Genomic DNA, 17,804 nt, shown 5'->3' on the forward strand with positions numbered 1-17,804 from the left:
TCATGCCACCAACACATGATATTGAAATCTAATATTAAAACTAAAACTCAGCATTAACAATGTACAACGCTACCAGTAAATTGGTATTTCACATGAAGACTAATTAATCAGTTTTGCTGATATTTAATTATCAGTTGGTCTTCCTTATTCACATCATTCAGAACAAATATACCAAAAGAAGTCACCACATTAAAATTTACATCTCTCATAAACACAGGCCCATTTTCTTGGAGCAAGCCAACATTAGCAGCTTCACAGAAAAGCTGCTCTAGTAACAGAGAAAGGCACAATATTCAAATGAGCATTTAAAAGTTTCCCCCGTGTTTCATTTCTGTATATAACCACTAGTGACTTGTACTTCACTAATTCCATTTGGTTGGCTACAGAGACATAAAGGATCCAGAACTTACCAACCCTCCACAAGGTTTGCCCACACTCCATTTTAGTTTCAGCATGCCTAAAACTCCGGTCTGAGGCACGAACATGACAGGACAATTATTAATTCCCTATAACTCAAACAGCTCCGGTGCCTGTTTAGGATTGTCACATTTATAACAGGACAAAACTTGATCTAAAGGGAAGATGAGCAGTGCAACAGACAGCTAAGAGTCTAGGATCAGTGCAGGTATTAGATCAGTTTATTACATTTACAGTTAAAGCAAATCACACATCTTAAACCAAGAACTGCTTGGAAATACCTCAGTCTTTTATTCAATCCCCTTACTTAGGGAAGCAAATACTTGGGTAATAAGTGCTAGTAACCAGAGCCAGATGTTTCTTTCCTTAATTGTGCAACAAGAAATAATACATTATTGATTTAGACATGCATTATATATTATTGGAATTCCTTTAGCTTGTAACTGTGAACAAGTCTTGATCAATACAACAGAGGTTTAAGCCTCTAGTCTTTTTTTTTTTTTAAACTGTAGAAAAGTATAACCATGGAAGAAACTATGACATTTTATCAGATGTGACAAATACCACCAGTAAAATATTTCTTATTACAAAGAGGAATACAGAAAAGCAGCATGAAAAAAATTACAGAAAAGTTTGTATACTACACAATTCAATTCACAAACTGAGTGCAAAACTTCATCGCAAAAATACATACTCTATTTCACAGGAATTCACTATTCCTTCCCACTGTAAAGAAAATAAAGAAGAAATCTTCATTAAAAAAATTAGGAACTAATATAAAACAGCCCTATAATACCTCCCAAACCAGAAGTCTCAGCATCGCCTCCAGCAATACATACTCTAGAAACCAGGGCTTACAGCACAGCTCTAGACAAGAAAGGCAAGAGGAGACTACTGAAGGTCATAACTGGTAATTGTGTGAAATGCTCTAAACCCTTGACTTCAGAAAGTGATTGAAGACAACTGCATTCCATCTGATCCTTCTTTTCCACTAGCCACATTCGTGGCATTCTTATCTCTTAATAAAGAGAGCACAGAACCAGCATTCAGACATCAAACTTTGTAATCAAAGATACAAACTCAAACTCAGAAGTGTTTTGTCATTCTTCCAAGCGCTCAATTTACCCTTAACTTTTAAACTCGTTAACTTTAACACCATCTCTTTTTCATCCACTTAATGCATAAGACAGAAAAACAACATACTGTACAACGCTGTCTCTATGGTTTAGCTAATCTGATAAAGTGACTTAAAGTGCAACTTAAAATCTGAAAGCCTTCTTTGTTGTTGCATAAACTTATTTACAACATTTTAATATACTGTCAGGAGTTTAAGATAGATTATATTTGAATAACCTGGGATGGTGTTAAGTATTTTTTATGTACAAACTTACACGTGTAATGGGAATATTTTGAAAAACAGTTGCATAAGACTTGAAGACAAATAAAGCTTGGAGTTCATGAATACTTATATCCAGCTTCCCATAAAGTTAGCTTTACTCAAGGAGAAAATTTTCTCGTGTTCTTCTGACTACAGCAGAAAAACTAAAAAAAAAGACATGGGAAAAAAAAATCTTCAATTTGAATGAAACATTAAAACTGGAGCTCAGAGAAGCTCAAGTTCACTGAAGTATGAAGCACCTGTAAACCACAGACTTATTTTCAGTGTTAAGTACACTTGATCTATTTTCAATTTCAATATATCATTAACATTCTTGAAATATCTTACTGTTACGCTATTAGAGGTTCTCAAGGTAAAAAAAAAATCAAATATGAAAATAAATTTTCACATTTTGTTTTAAAAATCTTTATTTGCATAGAAAGTAACGCCCTGATTCTACCTGTTTATCTACAGCTCAAGAGTGTTTACCATGTTGGCATCATATCAGGAAACCACATTCTTCCCAGGTGTTTGGAGACCTCCAAATGAAGTCGATCTAAGCTATAATCGTTATCCGGAATCAGCACCTCCTCCATTATAGAAAGCTGTGTGAGCCTGCCTCCACACATCTTTACAAATTCAATAAAACCCCTGCACGTTACTTCACATTCCCCAAGTCCCATTGCTGTTAAGTTCTTACAGCGCTGAGCAATCTGAATAAGTTCATCGTCCAAAGGTTGAAGTCCATTGGCGCACACAACCAACTCAATTAACCTCGGGCAATTCAGGCCAATACGACCTAACATCGCTTTGCTCACTGCTCGGCCAAAGTAAAGGTGTGTAACAGGGGTTTCCTCTCTGAAGAAAGCATCGAATTCTTCTTCGTATAAGAAAAAATACATCACAATGTTGACTTTGGGGGAGTGTTTAACAAAAGCATCCCAGCTTTGCTTTTTAATAGTGTGAAATTCAACCTGTCCAGGATTTTCACTCACAACGTCTATGCGAAGGTGTTCAAGGTCCACATGTTTTTCACTTGAAAGAGCCAGCAACAGTTCATCACTCAGTATGTAGTAGTTCAAAGCCAGCTCCTTAAGTCCATGACACTGGTCAGCAACACAAAGAACTCCTGAGAAACAAAAAAAAAATTACTCTGTAAAATGAGAAGTGATCATAAGCAGTTATTTGCTGCAAAGCTCAAGCAAGTACTACATCTATTGGCTTGAATATTCATGCCTATAATAAAAAAAAACCCACAGTATGATAGAAGTTTGGAGTATCCTTTCATGGGATTTTGGCCACAAATACTTATTAGCAAGATCAGGTAAGATCCAGACAAACTTGCCACTGTTCCCTTCCCCAGAGCTCACTCCTTCAGCACTTATCTGAGTGCTCTATTTAAAAGAACGTCAGCAGCCAAGTTTAACAGCTAAGCAAAAACAAAAACTTCCCCTGAGCTAAGACAAATAACACGCTGCTCTTGATCTGTTGGAACAGAGTTCACAGATTAAATCGCCTTTTGTGAACGCTGCATACTGAATACAGGAAAAAGACTAGACCAGCTATTCCCTCTCCCTTGCTCCAGGGTTTCAGGAGAAAGGTAATTGAGAAGGGACTCAAAGGTCCTTTGAGCTTTCCATCAAGCTGATATTTTCTAGAGCCCTTCAATGGAATCAGTCGTTTGCCAAACAATACTTAAATGAGCAAGTTCATACTAATAGATCTGGACAGAGGACACTAAAGAAATGGAAAGACTCTTGCTCTTTTACTACTAGTTTCAAAATTCATGTACTCCTTATGTTTTTATTAACACAACTTTGAAGTGTTAATATACTTTGCTCAGTAAGTTAAACTCACAGCATTTTGCAAAACAATTATTCATAACTGCTTTCCCATCCTTCAACCCAGCAATTAGTAATCGATTCGTGGGTCTGGGATTTTGCACATGTATTCCCACAAAATACCAGTAAAATTGACAAGGTTGCACATTATATATAAGCTGTCTATCTATAGTGCATGAATAATTGTTTCAAAAGTAGGTCTTAACTATTGTTTTATGATGCTTTTCTACTATATTTTTCATGCATAGTCACTACTCACCAGCAGGTGATACATGAGGACAGCTGCTCATTTTAAGCAGTTTTAGAGTATCGCTGTTGTTAGCAACAAGAACCTTCAAAGAAGGATCATCCAGTGGTGTGTCATCTATCTTGATTGATGATAACGACTTGGAGTTTACAAAAACCACTGTCAGTGCTGAAGCAAAATGAGCCTGTTCGGATAAATTGGAAGAGGGGAAAAAAAAAGTCTTATGAAAGATGGATGGAACTTCACCCAAACCTCAGGTTTAGCAAACATAAAAATCTCAAAAATAATTACTTCTTAGCGATGCCTTTTATTGTGTAAAGAACATATGCTGATCTTTGTTTAAATTGATTTTTGTTGAAATATGGTTTCTAAGTTACATTTTATTAAAAAAAGAATGGAGTACCTTAGAGACATTCATGAAGCTTGGTTTTGCTGTAGAAATCAAACCCAGAGTCTTGATAGAACAGTTCACCAACTGAGAAAGGATGTTACAGGCTGCTTCTGCTGACTCAGTACTACTATCAACCTATAAAAGCAATTTAAAAATCATGAAGTCATTCTTGACTATATTTCAGAAAATAACATCACTGATAGCCAAGCCTGCAAGGTCCACAACCACTCAAGCTGCACTGCACCAGGCTTCATTTACCACAAAGACAAGAAAGGAACATTAACTAGAATTTTCAAGACAAGAAAGAGTTTAGGAAGGTCAACAGTAGAAAATTTTCCCAAGTATGACAGACAGTTCTTTTCCAATACGAACAGACAGCTCGGGTCTAGGATTTCTTCTTAAATAACCTCATGCCTATCGAAATAACTATAATTAGTGCCTGGGTGATAAACAATGCTATGTATGTACTGTAAGTACAATTTCTAGACTTTTAGAGCAGAAAAATAACTTGAGAAGGTCTAGACATCTTCCAGCAAACTAAACCATTTTGCCTGCAGGGGGAAAGCTCTGCATCTTGAATAACGAACTGATTCCCAATTCATCTGTAAGACTGATGACCAACTTTGGACAAATCACTATTTCATCTTGTGTTCCTCCATTTTAATAGCCGAGATGACAGACAGCTTCAATACTTAAATAGTAAGTGAGAGAGACTTTTAAGTGCCTGGAAAAGGGCACAAGCTGCAGAAACAGACATTAGATTGCCAGTTCATTATCATGGGTTACCTGATGTGCAAAACTAACAGGTATTTAATAACTTACTACCCATGGGCTGCTAACAACCAAACCACAAGACCTCCAAATGTCAAACTCCTAACACTGCTGACAAAAGAGCAGCTTTGGATTTTTCTCCTAGCTTTAGCATCAGACTTTCTTCTGCTTTTCCTTCACAGATATGACCACCTCCTCTTAACAAGTGACTGTAAAGTGTTAACAAAGCATCTACAATTTCAATTTATCTGAGAAGATCATAGTTATTAGTAAACCCACACCAAGTATTCAAATTAAAGAAGACCAAGTTTATGCAGTCCTGAGACTACAAATATAACCTTCATTTAATCAAGTTTACTGTTACTTCATTACAGCCTCACTCATCAAGCACCTGAATGTACATGGATAACATCCCTCCCCTATTCTATGAATTCTAAAATTTCAAGTTGTTCTTCACAGTACAGACAGTTTTGCAAAATTATACACATAAGTCTTCAGTTCCCTTCTTCCAATTCATCAATGTGTAAGAAATGTTTATCCACACAACAGTCTGTTGAGTGCTCAGACTGCCATCAACACTGGCACAGACAAGCTCCACAGTATATTCCAAAAAACATAATTCAATCTTCCATGCAGTATCATATAATGTTAGCTCTTTCCTTACTTTGTAGGGATTAGAGTAGAAATCAGAAAGAAACAGTGAGCATGTGTGACAAGTAAGTTGTTCCAGTAGCTGCCTTTTAAAATACAACACTTTCAAGGAATAACACTTGAGCCAACCAACATGTATAGTTTGATTCCTGTATACAGAGAAGCTGCATACATCATGCAGAGCAATGTGACAAGACAAGCCTCCACTCATCGAGGACTTTACCTTGAAGCTGACATACTGCAGATGGTCAGCATGCCTCTTGATAATCTGCTGAATCAGATCGGGATGAGTAGACTTTAAGTAAGAAGTAGCTGGCTGGCTAAGTTCAAATTCAAATTTCCTCCAGAGATCTGGGATGTGAAAAACTTCATTCCACCTTCGACAGACGGAAGATGCCCTGGCTCGATCTACCAAAGGTAGAAACTGGAAAATGCACAGAATAACATGGTGTGGAAGGCTTCCCCAGTCCATTGAGGCATGGAGGTCGGATTCATCAAAGGCTGACCCATACAAGCAAGTTTTCTGTTTTTTGTTTTTCTGTGATGTTTGAGGAACTGCATTTTCAACTGTAACATTCTGCCTAGCTCTCTTCATCATGAAAGTTTCAGGCACTGGAACAATCCAAGGTATTCAAACCGTACAGGTTTCTTGAAAGTCCTCACGTACAGTAGATCTCTAGAGAAATAAAGATGATTGGGGAAGAAAGACAATAAAGACAGGGAAAACACAGTAAGAAATAAATCATGTTATCATCTGTCCATTTTGCTATTAAAAAGTTGTCCATGTGTTAATGCCTAACATACAGACATGAGCAAGGACCTTGCTTCTTAACACAATTTGTTTGCACAAATTACACAACTTGATTTTGGTACGATCAAGTTAAGAAACGGGTTTCCTAATTTACCAGGTGCAGTTTAACCTATTACTACTTCATAGTATATCAATCATTTTGTAGGAAAAAAAGTATTTAAGAGCAATTTACTTTAGTAAGAGCAAATTACATACATCTAAGCTAATCTCAGGCTACACAAATTCTATCAACTGCAGAAGCCAATTCCCGAGAACTTCCTATAAGCAACAACAAACTTTAACGTGTGTGCCCCCAGAAGAATCCAGAATTTTGCTGCCCCCTTCACAGACTTTTTTAAAGACAAAATACAAAACAACTGCCAAGCACAGAAAAGGTTTGTACAACTAACAGCAAAAACAAACTTCAGAGGCCGCTCAGCAAAACAGGAGCAAAAAGTGAGATTCCCATGCTGGTTTTTGGCACAAAAGACAGTGATCTCACAACACGGCACACTGCACCACTCCACCAAACAACCTTTGTCATCTGAACCAGAGATCAGAGAAGAGCAGAAGAATTTTTGGTTTGAGATACTGACGCAGGGCAGCCTACCTAAATCCATTCAAGACTGAATTCTATTCTGCTGTTAATCCACAGTAATGGTTTTAAGTGCTTCAAGAGCTGCTTCATTTTACAGTGAGCTGAGGACCATACTCAAAGGTTCCGCTAATTACATGTTCAGCATGTCCACATCACAGCATGAGTGAGGCCTCTTGAGGCTGCCACTCTGCACACAGAAAATATCTTGTAACACTACACTAACCCTTGACCTCTGCCGAATGCAGATCTCTTCTCTGCTCTCTCTGGCAGGATATTAAAAATCACATATACCTGAGTCATCTTGCACTTAGGAAGAGTATACGTGTTTGCTCTCAGCTCTTAAAAGAGGGCAACTCAATCACTGTTCTGACTTGAGTACATTAAATGTCCAAGATGTTGGAGTAAGTCAGATGCACTGCATGTATTTGACACTTAGGATGGGAGCTTTCCTTAGTATCTCATTATGGTGGAAAAAAAAAACAAAGCCCAGGAAAACCCGCCAGAAGCCAGACCACCTTGTCAAAAACTTACCTGACATTTTCCACATCTGACACCTCCTGATCTGCAGGCTACTGAGGTGACTGACATACAAGTGTAACAATCTATTCTTATGAAAAGAAAGCACATGCATCTCTTGAGAAGCTGGAAAGGAGAGCCTACACAACTAAGAGCTGTTAACGTGATGAGCTTCTCTAAGGTTTGACCTCTTAACAAACTGTCTCAACCACCAAGGAATTTGTTCCAGCAGTCTTCAGAAATTTGCACCTTAGTCTCTTCAAGGTTGGGTTTATGACAGAAACAAGTAACACGCATGGAGAAATAAGCTAGTAACACTGCATTATGTTTAATAACTGGATCTGTTCTTCCCTGAATAGACACATACCTTACGTAACAATTGGGAAAAGGCTGCAACTCAGTGAAAACGATGAGTGACATACATGCATTTCAACATACCCTGCTTCAAAACAAAGCAGTATTTCTACAGTAGTATTGCTTATGTAACGAAGATGAAAGCTCAGCATGAATAAACACTTTGCTACTATCTAATTATCATCTACATGATAATTCAAATTGTCATCTGTGTGACAACATTTTGTGACTTTTGAGTTCTTTAAGCCATACAATGAACAGGCATTCCAAAGTATTACATGTGGATGTAGTAATCAACAGTTACATAATAAATACTCTCTCTTTCACTTACTGGTAGCTGAGCTATGTTTAGTCTGAATCAATCACCTTCTATTTTTTCCCCTCCTCTCTCCTTTGAAGGTATTGAAAAAACTAGCTACTTCCTAAAACCAAAGTCGAGACAAAAAAAAAGAAATTAAACAAATGCTGTTGTCTGAGAAGCATTTTTATGCTTTTGCTATTCTCATGCCTGTCTGTAACATCTCAGTAAAACATTAAGTTCTGACAAACAAAAGTAAGTGTTCACTTGCTTTTTTTAAACTTTTCTGAGCATAACAAGGTGCATTTTTGGCTCCCACAAAGAGGTTTTGACATAGGAAAGCCCCCAACTCCCTGAGGCCACAGGCCAGGCTACAGATGAGATTCAGTATAACCAAAGACCAAAAAGATGTGGCAAGGTACATATGGTACATGTAATATGCATACTCCCAATGACAGAAAGTGGCCATAATTTGTCCTTGATGGTACATGCCTTTAAAACTGATAACTCTGCAACTTTTGTTTTTAGTACTGCAGTACTTTCTAACATAGCAAAATTACACTGTATTACCTTGCAAGAGGCAAAATCAGAAAAAAGTTCCACCAGTAACATACAACAAAGTTTTCACCTAACAAGAAGCCCTGATATTTACTGTGAAGGTGTAAATGCCTGCTTTGTCCTGAGTACTTGAATAAGGAAAAGTATGTGAGATTATGTTTGTTTCCATTTCAGAACTTAATTGAAGTAAATAAGAGTTCCACGTGACACAATCAGGGTAGTATTCAATGAGACGTTTACATGCACACATACCTCCAAAGAATGTGGAAGTTCCTGTCAAGTTACCAGCACCTTTTTGGTATCTGAACATCCATCCCACTGTTGAGTCATCCTGTATGTGTGCAAGGATTCCTTAACCAGAAGGCAGGGATGGGTCCCAAAAGATGAACTGACCTGCGAAGCCATTGACCAAAAAAACAAAGCTGTTCTGCAAAGTTTGGGAGACCCACAGGAAGGACTAAGGTCAGTTTTGGAACCAAGACCGAGAGGAATAGTATAATCCGCGCTGTAAGGCAGATATGGCAGCAGAACAACAGATGTGGAAAGGAAATCACTTTTACCAAATGGCATCTGACAACTATAATTTAACTAATGGAAAGGTGCATGTGTTAGCATAAATCTAGATTTGCCATCGCCTACAGTTTTAGCCACATCAGTGTTTTCATGCAGCAAGAAAACACTTTGCAATTCTTGATGTATATAGTTTTTTAGGGAGTTATGCACCTAGATAATAAATGCTGGTTTTCTTTTTCAGCTTGCTGTGTACAATAATTAAAGATATAACTCCTAGCATTGTAAAATTTAAGGACTTTTTGTTCAAAATGCTATTTACTTGTACCATAAAAGCGTGCTTACTGCATCACTATAAATGTGACAGTAAAACTATTTTGGCTAATTAAACTCTACATGAAAAAAAGACACGGATGATGTATGAATATGCTCCCAGATGCTAATATGGGAAAGGCACACTGAATATTAGTATGAAAGAGTACCTTGGTCGGCTATGAGAAAGTATACCCAAAACCTCCAAAAAGCAGTTACTCATTTAACAGTATTTGAAGAAGTTTCAATGGAAAGTTATAGGAACAGCTACACCCACCTGGCTTAACTATGATAGGTTTGAAATGAAAACGTAGGTTTAAAAACTGAACAACGTTACAGCTTTAGGATACTTTCAAAGTATTGCCTTCAAGCAAAAGTACGATTTCTAGTAGATTTTTAATGCTGAACTTTTTAATTATTATTTAAAAGATCAAAGACATCAGGCTTTAGATTCTCCTGAGTCATGAGCCATAACATCACCTTTTATAAAGCTACACAGTTAATATCAGTCTTATAGTTTAAAACAGATGCAGTATGTGTTTTAGTTACAAACACAACAGCCCCTATCTCTTAAGCAAAATCAAACTCACATGCTGAACACCTTGCAAATAACATTGTTCAGTTCACACAAATCAGAAAACTCAAGGCCTCTATAATCACGTTTGTAATTAGAGAGTTGCTCTACATTTGCAGGAGTGTGTGCACGTGGCACACCTGGAGAATTTTGTAATTTTCAGAGGCCTTGTATTGCACATACGATCTACAGGTACTGCGTGTACCTGTAGCTACCCTGCTAAGCATGTGCCTTCTAACAGCTAACCACGTGCTTCCTAAGTCTGCATGGCACATACAAATCACATTCATTTGCAAAAATGCTTTCAGTATCTAACACAAAAGGTAGATTAATAATGACATGTGTGAACAGAACACAAATGACAACGGAGAGAACAAAACACTGAATGCAATTTAAAGATTTTATACAGAAGTTTAGTTAAGTGTAAGCTTATAAACCACATGGAGTACTTTGAAGCAGCTTTCTTACCTGAAGAATGCTTCCAAGTGACAATAGGCAAGAAATGAATGAACTGATGTAGCTGCAGCCATGGGGCACTCAGAATCATCTGTCTGCTTTCCTGTCCTGTCCAGACAAAATGCCAAAAAAGGTCTTAATTAATTAAAACAAACTAATAATACATCCCTTACAAAAGTAATAGGAAAATATGGGGAAAGTAATTTAAATATTTTCTTGCTTACAAGAATAGTCTCTGAGGAATCATCTTAAGACAAAGTAACTTGGTCTCACATTGTAAATACTGTTACTGATAGAACTGGGAAGTTAAAGTTAAGCAAAAAAATTGAAGGGAAACAAGTGTTGCAACTGCATTTACATTGTACATTGTCAACAATACAGTGTAAACTGCATGCTTTCAATATTTGCACTATGGTTACTATTAATAGTGAAGTTTGTTAAGCAACACTGCCTGCAACTGCTAACTTAATGTAAGAGTCATGGAAAACACAGAATAAAAAACAGAAAACGTTTTTTCTGCCTTATTTCTGTTTCTTGGTAAGGCTGACTATCGGCCCAGGGATCTATGTGACAGATGACCTAAATGCAAGCATTCCCTTCTACCACATGGCACAGCTTCCTACCATCAACCGTGCCAGCAGCATTAAGTCACCACCCAGTCCAACCCTTGGCACACAGTCACGCAGCAAGGAGCAGCCTGTGAGCTGCAGTCCATCAATAACAAATCACTCAGCCTGCAGCCTCCTCCTCCCTGTTTAAAAGTTCCCAGGGAACAGTGACAGCCTGTCCAACCTTGCAGGTCTATCACAAACTACCATATCAGGGTGCTTATTTTAGAAGCCCCTTATATCCCTTCACACTGTTTTCTTTTAATACTTGAAGGACAGAGAAGTTTGTGTTCCAGTGTCTTCCATCATAAACAGCCACTCAAAGCTTTATACTCAAGCATACCACTGAACTGACTTCTATTAAAAAAACACCCCAAATTGAATCCTTCTCACACTAACATTTTGATCCCCATCATGATTAAACAAAAAGCCTGCCCTTCCAGCTCTTCTCAACTCTGGATTTCAGTATTCTGCATTCCACAAAGATTTAAACTTGTTACTTTTAGCAATTGAATACTGCCTACTAATTACAGACCATAACTAACAGCTCATGAAGTGAGCTCCTCTTTAACAGAGCAGCTCTAGAGCTACCCAAATTATTATCAAGGATAAACAGCAGCAGCAGAGTTGAAATACTTGATAAACTGACGAGGTTCAGCAAATCTAATCATACCCTCATTTGTGTAGAGCAAAATTTCAAATATAGGTGCACTAGTTTACACAGCTGTTTTCCACTATAAACTCTTCAGACTTCAACGTACTGTTGTTGAAGCATGTTGCACAGCTGTATGTTCTCCTACCAAAACAAACCCAAATCCACATTATCAACAGGGATCCAGAAAAGTTCAAGCTCAATAGCTGTTTCTTCAGCTTATCCTGGTAACAGAACCATAAACTTCTTCTAAAATTAAGACTTTCAAATGTCTCTCATGATATGGGGTCCCAAGCAGGGAATTCCAAGAAGTGGCCAGCAGTGGCTCAGTTCAGCTAGCAGTTGTTCACTATTTCCCATGCTAAAATATCAGTTGCAAAAAAAAAAATACAAATAAAAATAAAATCCCCATATCACACATTCAGGTCACAAAGAAATAACCGCTTCCTCGGTTTGCAGATTCCACCTGCAGTTTGTAACACCAAGGCTCAATCGGAACTCAGAAAATAAAATACCATAAAACTGAGTTTTAACAGAGATGTTAAAAAATTTGGATGTCAGTTTATGGATCTGCCCTTAACAGCTCAAATACCAGTCACCTTTATCATAAAGTCTTCAGGAAATCACATTTCAGTGATAGCAACGAGATCGTTTTCAGAACGTTAGAGCCTGCCTGGGAAACAAGAGCAGATACAGCATGAAGGCAGCGCCAGAGCTGCTGAGATTAGTGACGCAGCGATGGGCTGAACTGCTGCGCACTGGCAGAGTACAAAAAGGAGATCAGAAATGCATTTCAAGCCTAAGACTCAGAAGATCTACCAACCGAGTGCAATGAGGTCTGAGATTAAGCTCTTCCTTCATTTAGGACACAGCCGTCTTTTTATGGGTGGGCGTGGGGAGCACTTCTGCTTCTGAGAAGGATTTTTTTTTTTTTTAATCAATCCTCATCTTTCTGAACCTCAGCTGTCTCTTCAGGGATTTATCACTTTAAAATACGCTTATGACAAAGCCTTAGAGACCCAAAAACCACAGCGTTCAGTTGTATTCGAGTGTTTGCATTAGTTCTAACTGGAGAAATACAACTGTACTGCCACTTGAGCGTTATCTAGGTGGCAAAACCTAGCTATGCAAGCTCTACTGCTGCACTATTTTAAAAAATAAAGCAGCTCTCATCTGAATATCCTTTTCCCCGCTGCGAACAAGTCCCGAGACACTCCTTGTTTCACTCGGCGACACATCCAAAGCCCCACAGCTCTGCTATAGAGTTCTCTCCCGGAGGCTCGGAGCTCCTGTCAGGCTGAGCCGACAGCTCCGAGCGGGCAGAGGCCTGCGCCCCGCGCCCCGCCGTGAGGGCCAGCTGCCGCCCGGCACCGAGGGTCCTCAGCAGGCCCGGCCGGGGACCGCTCCTCACGCCCACTTTCCTCCCCTCCCAGACTGGGTCCCAGCGACCCCCTCCCCGCCCCGCAGCTCACCGCCTCCTCACGCGGCTCCTCGCACGGGCAGGGTCGCAGAGCAGCCCCGAAGCTCGCAGCCAGCCCAGCGCCCTGCCCACGCCGCCGGCCGAGGAGCGGAGGGACGGGAGAGGAGGGGCCGCAGCGGGCCCGGCCCTGGCGCAGCGGGCAGCCCCAGTGCGCAGGCGCGGCCCCAGCCCCGCGAAAACAACGGCACGTGATGCGGCGGCGCCATTTCGCGCGCAGCGAGCCTCGCCTCGCCTCGCAGCTAAAATGGGAGGGCGGGGGGCGATGGGAACGGGTTCCTTGTGTGTCACCTGCTCCCTGTGCTCTCCCATTCTCCACTCTAAAGCAGTAGGAGTGCTTTTTTCTCCCAGCTGGGGGGATACTGAGATCCCTCCACGAGGAGGGACGTGGCTCCCTAAACTGACAGGAAGCATAGCCGCCTCACCTGTGGCCTTGGATTTCTGCTGGCAAAAGTACACCTTTAATTCAAGTCCTAATGTGTAACAAACAGCAGATTTTATCTGTGCAGATGCGCAGCGTTGTGCTATTCGACATTTCTTTGTGATCATCACAGCGTCTGAATTATCCGATATTTATTAATTAATACTACGAAACACAGAACAACAGGTTTCCGGGCTCTTGCACAGAGCAATAATTAAGCAACTACAAACCTTTGTAGCGTTTTAGAAGGAGATAATGCTAAATGTGCACAATGCGTTTCAGTGGAAGATTTTATCTGCCTGTGTAATAGCAAAGCTGTGAAAACGCAACTATTGGTGTGACGTTAAAGTAAGGCTTCTTCAAGCCAATCTGAAAATCTAGAAACAGAGGCTGATAAAGGGCTAGTGAAAAAAAAAAAACAAAAGGAAAATTCATCATGCGATGAGTGTGACATCTTCAAAGTACAGAATAAATTCCTCAAATAGAATGGCAAAACCCACTGCACGCTTAAAAATCTGTTGAGCTTAGAAAACCTGCCAGAAATGCTCCTACCTGTGTGGCTCTTGACATTTATATTCAGACTTCAGAGGAGGAAACTGAGTTCTGGATGATTTTTCAAGTCTTTTGTTCCCAGTACATAAACTGATATTAAATCCTGCTACCAAAAAGCATGTGTAGCTCCAGAGTTACTATCCGCAGACCGTAATACAGGATGGATTGTAAACAGAGATTAATGGGGATTTGTAGCTGGTATCTAAATCTGCCAGTCATGGGTTTCTTGGTGCATTGCCAATAACCTTTGTGCTGCTGTACGGGAACATGTTCAAGCATACTTGAAGATTGATACTGACAAATCTTTGAGACTGTATACATGAGTTTCCTCTTCTGATCTGATCTAACTTAAAATGAAAACAAAGGTGGGGGGAGAGTAATATAGAGTAGTATATATGAAAAAAAATAAGTCAGTTCTGGATTTGTCAAAATTGCACAAAAATGGTACACACCAGCAGCTTCTACCTTCTGTTCATCTTCCAGGAATAAAGCAGGTGCTCTGCACAGAGCTGCTGCTTGTGTCTCCGGGTATTTCATCTCATATATAAGGTGCAGGGAAGGATACATGCCCTCCTTCTCTGACCCCGTGACTGTGAGTTGCTCACGTCATCCAGCTGCTCAAAGTCAGGCTTAGCCTTCATCCCGAGGTCATGTCTCCTGGAGGCAGATTTACAGAAAGATATTCTGCTCTCATCTCAAGCTTACGATGGTTACCGGAATATTCTCCACAATATTTCACGCAGGTTTCATGAAATACTCTTTCTGTACTGTAATCAACAGTGATATTCCACATAGCCAAAGGGTACTTGTGGTTGCATGCTTGCTTGCTTGAACTCCTGAACGATCACCTTGGAGGGCAAAGTCCAGCGGTGCCAGACTTTGGCTGAAGTTTTACAAGAGCAGCCTCCCTGCTGCACGGAGGAATACTCTGAAAGTAGTACTGTAGTAACTGCTGAGGCGAACAAGTACTACTTTCTTGCTCTTGGTTTGAAATACTTTACTTTAGGAAGACTCACGTACTGGAAACAGTTATCTTCCTGCCGTTCTTCCTTTAGAACCCAAATACTCAAACTTCATAAAACCAAACAATGCACTTGTAACGATTTAAAATTGAACTGAGCAGACCGAAGTAGCAACTGGCAATCATACTGAGAAAGTAGGTTAGTATGTCATGCTTGCTGCGAGGCTTGTGAGCTACTACAGGACACCAGCTGTTTCACAGGCAGGCAGTGAGAGGCACACTGCCTCAGGAGCAGAAGTTACCCAAGCTCTGTAAATGTTTCCACATTGAATCTGAAATAAAAACAAAAGCAATTGCTTATTTACGTAAAGAAGCATGAATCATTAGCTCCAGCTATGTTATAATTCTATCATTTAATCTTTGACCATTTGAAGTGTATATATTCTCTTTTTTTTAATACGCATACTGCGTAAACCCGTCTTTCAGAGAAATCTGATAAGAGATACAAAAGTATCCGCTAAACTGCAAGCAAGGCACCAGAAATCTATCAACAGAGGAATATGGGCCTGCAAAGAGCTGAGTCAGGACCCTGAACTTCAGGAGAGCAAATTTCCAGCTGCTTAAGGAATTATTGGATGAGATCCTCTGGGAAACTGTTCTCAGAGACAAAGGAACGGAACAGAGCTGGCAGCTCCTTAAGGATCCTTTCTGAGAGCACAACAGCTCTCCACTCCCCAGCATAAGAAATCAAGCGGAGAAAGCAGGAATCTAGCCTGGCTGAACAAGGACCTGCTGGTCACAGTGAGGGATAAGAAGGAAATGTATGGACAGGGGAAGAAGAGATCTGTGGTTTGAGACGAATGCAGGGCTGCTATCCTGATGTGCAGACTTGGGACAGGGAAAGCCAAGGCACAGATGGAACTAAACATCACAAGGGATGTGAAAAATACCAAGAAGGGGTTCCTCTGCCAGGAAGGAAAACTGTAATAACACTCAGAAAGCGTTTTCACCAGTTTCCTCCACCCTTTTTAGATTTTGTCTTTCAGACTTAGGATTCATGTGTGGATAAAATAACTTTTTACCTTCCGCTACTTTACCTGTCCTTTTGATTCATATTTGCAACAATGTTTTCCAGAGAAATGTTTCTATTAATTCTTTTTCCTGTGCAATACAAATGCAGTAAACATTGAAAAATGTTAGATCAGTGGCCACTAAACAACAGCAACAACAACAAAAAAATGCAGAACTGGCATACTCTGCAGATTAACTTGTTTATTTGCCCTGTAGAAATCCGATTTTTAAACATATCTTGTTGGGATTTTTTGTTTTGCTGGTCCTGGGTTTGGGTGTTTTTTTTCTTTAACTTCCAGGAGCTGCTATAGCATCACTTGGTCACAAGAGGGAAGTCGTGTATTATCTGCAGAGTTCATTTTTTAGAGTAACAGTGAGAATTCTGCAGCGTAATAAAGAGGATGCGTCAGGGTATGTATGCGTGTGAGACTTGTAAGTGTGCGCATTAACCTGTATGGACATTTATATACACACATCTTTCAGCTACCAAATAAGGGAAATCATTCATAGAAATACGTAGCAATAATCATAGCTCGTAGGACAGCAGAACATACCCTTAGAATGGCCTAAAAATAACTTTTTTACACTCCTGAGTGCTTACATTCGTGACTTGTCTCCGTAAATCTCAGAGCTAATATTACTTGTTGCTATCAGGACACACCCGGATCATGCTCCCTGTTAGCAGGGACTGCTCCAACCAAGTTTTGAGCAGCCCTTTGTTTTAACGTTCTGTTTTCAGGACAGGATCATCTTTCACCTTTGCAGGGAGTCTTTTGCTAGCCAGAACTTGACTCTATTCGAAATTAACCCCAGAATTCATAGCATTAAGTGTACATGCATTTGATTTGATTGTTACAATAAACACCACGAATGAACTTAATATGGCATGGCAGCTTTTTTTTGTAAACCTATCTACTGTTTCTCGCTCTGCTGCTAGTGAAGACAGCCCATTGTGAGATAATCCCTGGCAAGTCAGTAACTAGATTTGGATCTGGATATGTTGATGTTTAATTTGTAGCTTTCAGGGAGATAAGCTTCCTTGGAATCAACAGCAAACATCCTGCAAAAGTGAACTACCGAGTCTGGCCCCAGGGTATGCCAGGTCCCTTGCACAGTTTCATTAAACTCTGCTGTCTCCAGCTCACATTCCAGTAGCCCTTCAGTTCATCTCAGGTCTGTGAACCAGTGCAAACTGGCTGTACTGTGTCAACGGGTGCTATGCAACGCAGTAATTTATAGTTTGAGTTGGAAGGGACCTCTAAAGGCCATCTAGTCCAACTCCCCTGCAGTGAACAGGGACACCTACAGCTAGATCAGAGTGCTCAGAGCCTTGTCCAGCCTGACCTTGAATGTCTTCAGGAATGGGACATCCACTACCTTTCAGTGCAACCTGTTCCCCT

The 17,804-nt window shown here is 39.9% G+C and overlaps 1 protein-coding gene across 3 annotated transcripts; it reads right to left on the reverse strand.

The window, feature by feature from the left end:
* FBXL21 (F-box and leucine rich repeat protein 21) lies at nucleotides 617–13,551 on the reverse strand. Of its 3 annotated transcripts, XM_021410381.1 has the most exons (7): nucleotides 13,395–13,551; nucleotides 10,675–10,770; nucleotides 9,063–9,203; nucleotides 5,920–6,372; nucleotides 4,287–4,409; nucleotides 3,896–4,067; nucleotides 617–2,924 (listed from the first exon to the last, which is right to left on the reverse strand). In XM_021410381.1, exons 4-7 carry the CDS (start codon nucleotides 6,292–6,294, stop codon nucleotides 2,281–2,283), a joined length of 1,314 nt encoding a protein of 437 aa, XP_021266056.1. In that variant the 5' UTR covers nucleotides 6,295–6,372; nucleotides 9,063–9,203; nucleotides 10,675–10,770; nucleotides 13,395–13,551; the 3' UTR covers nucleotides 617–2,280. The 3 variants fall into 3 exon arrangements, with proteins under 3 accessions (XP_021266056.1, XP_021266058.1, XP_021266057.1); XM_021410383.1 differs by lacking the exon at nucleotides 9,063–9,203; XM_021410382.1 differs by lacking the exons at nucleotides 9,063–9,203; nucleotides 10,675–10,770; nucleotides 13,395–13,551 and having other exon boundaries at nucleotides 5,920–8,376.

The sequence above is a fragment of the Numida meleagris genome, chromosome 12, assembly GCF_002078875.1.
Source record: "Numida meleagris isolate 19003 breed g44 Domestic line chromosome 12, NumMel1.0, whole genome shotgun sequence".
Classification (NCBI taxonomy): Eukaryota; Metazoa; Chordata; class Aves; order Galliformes; family Numididae; genus Numida; species Numida meleagris.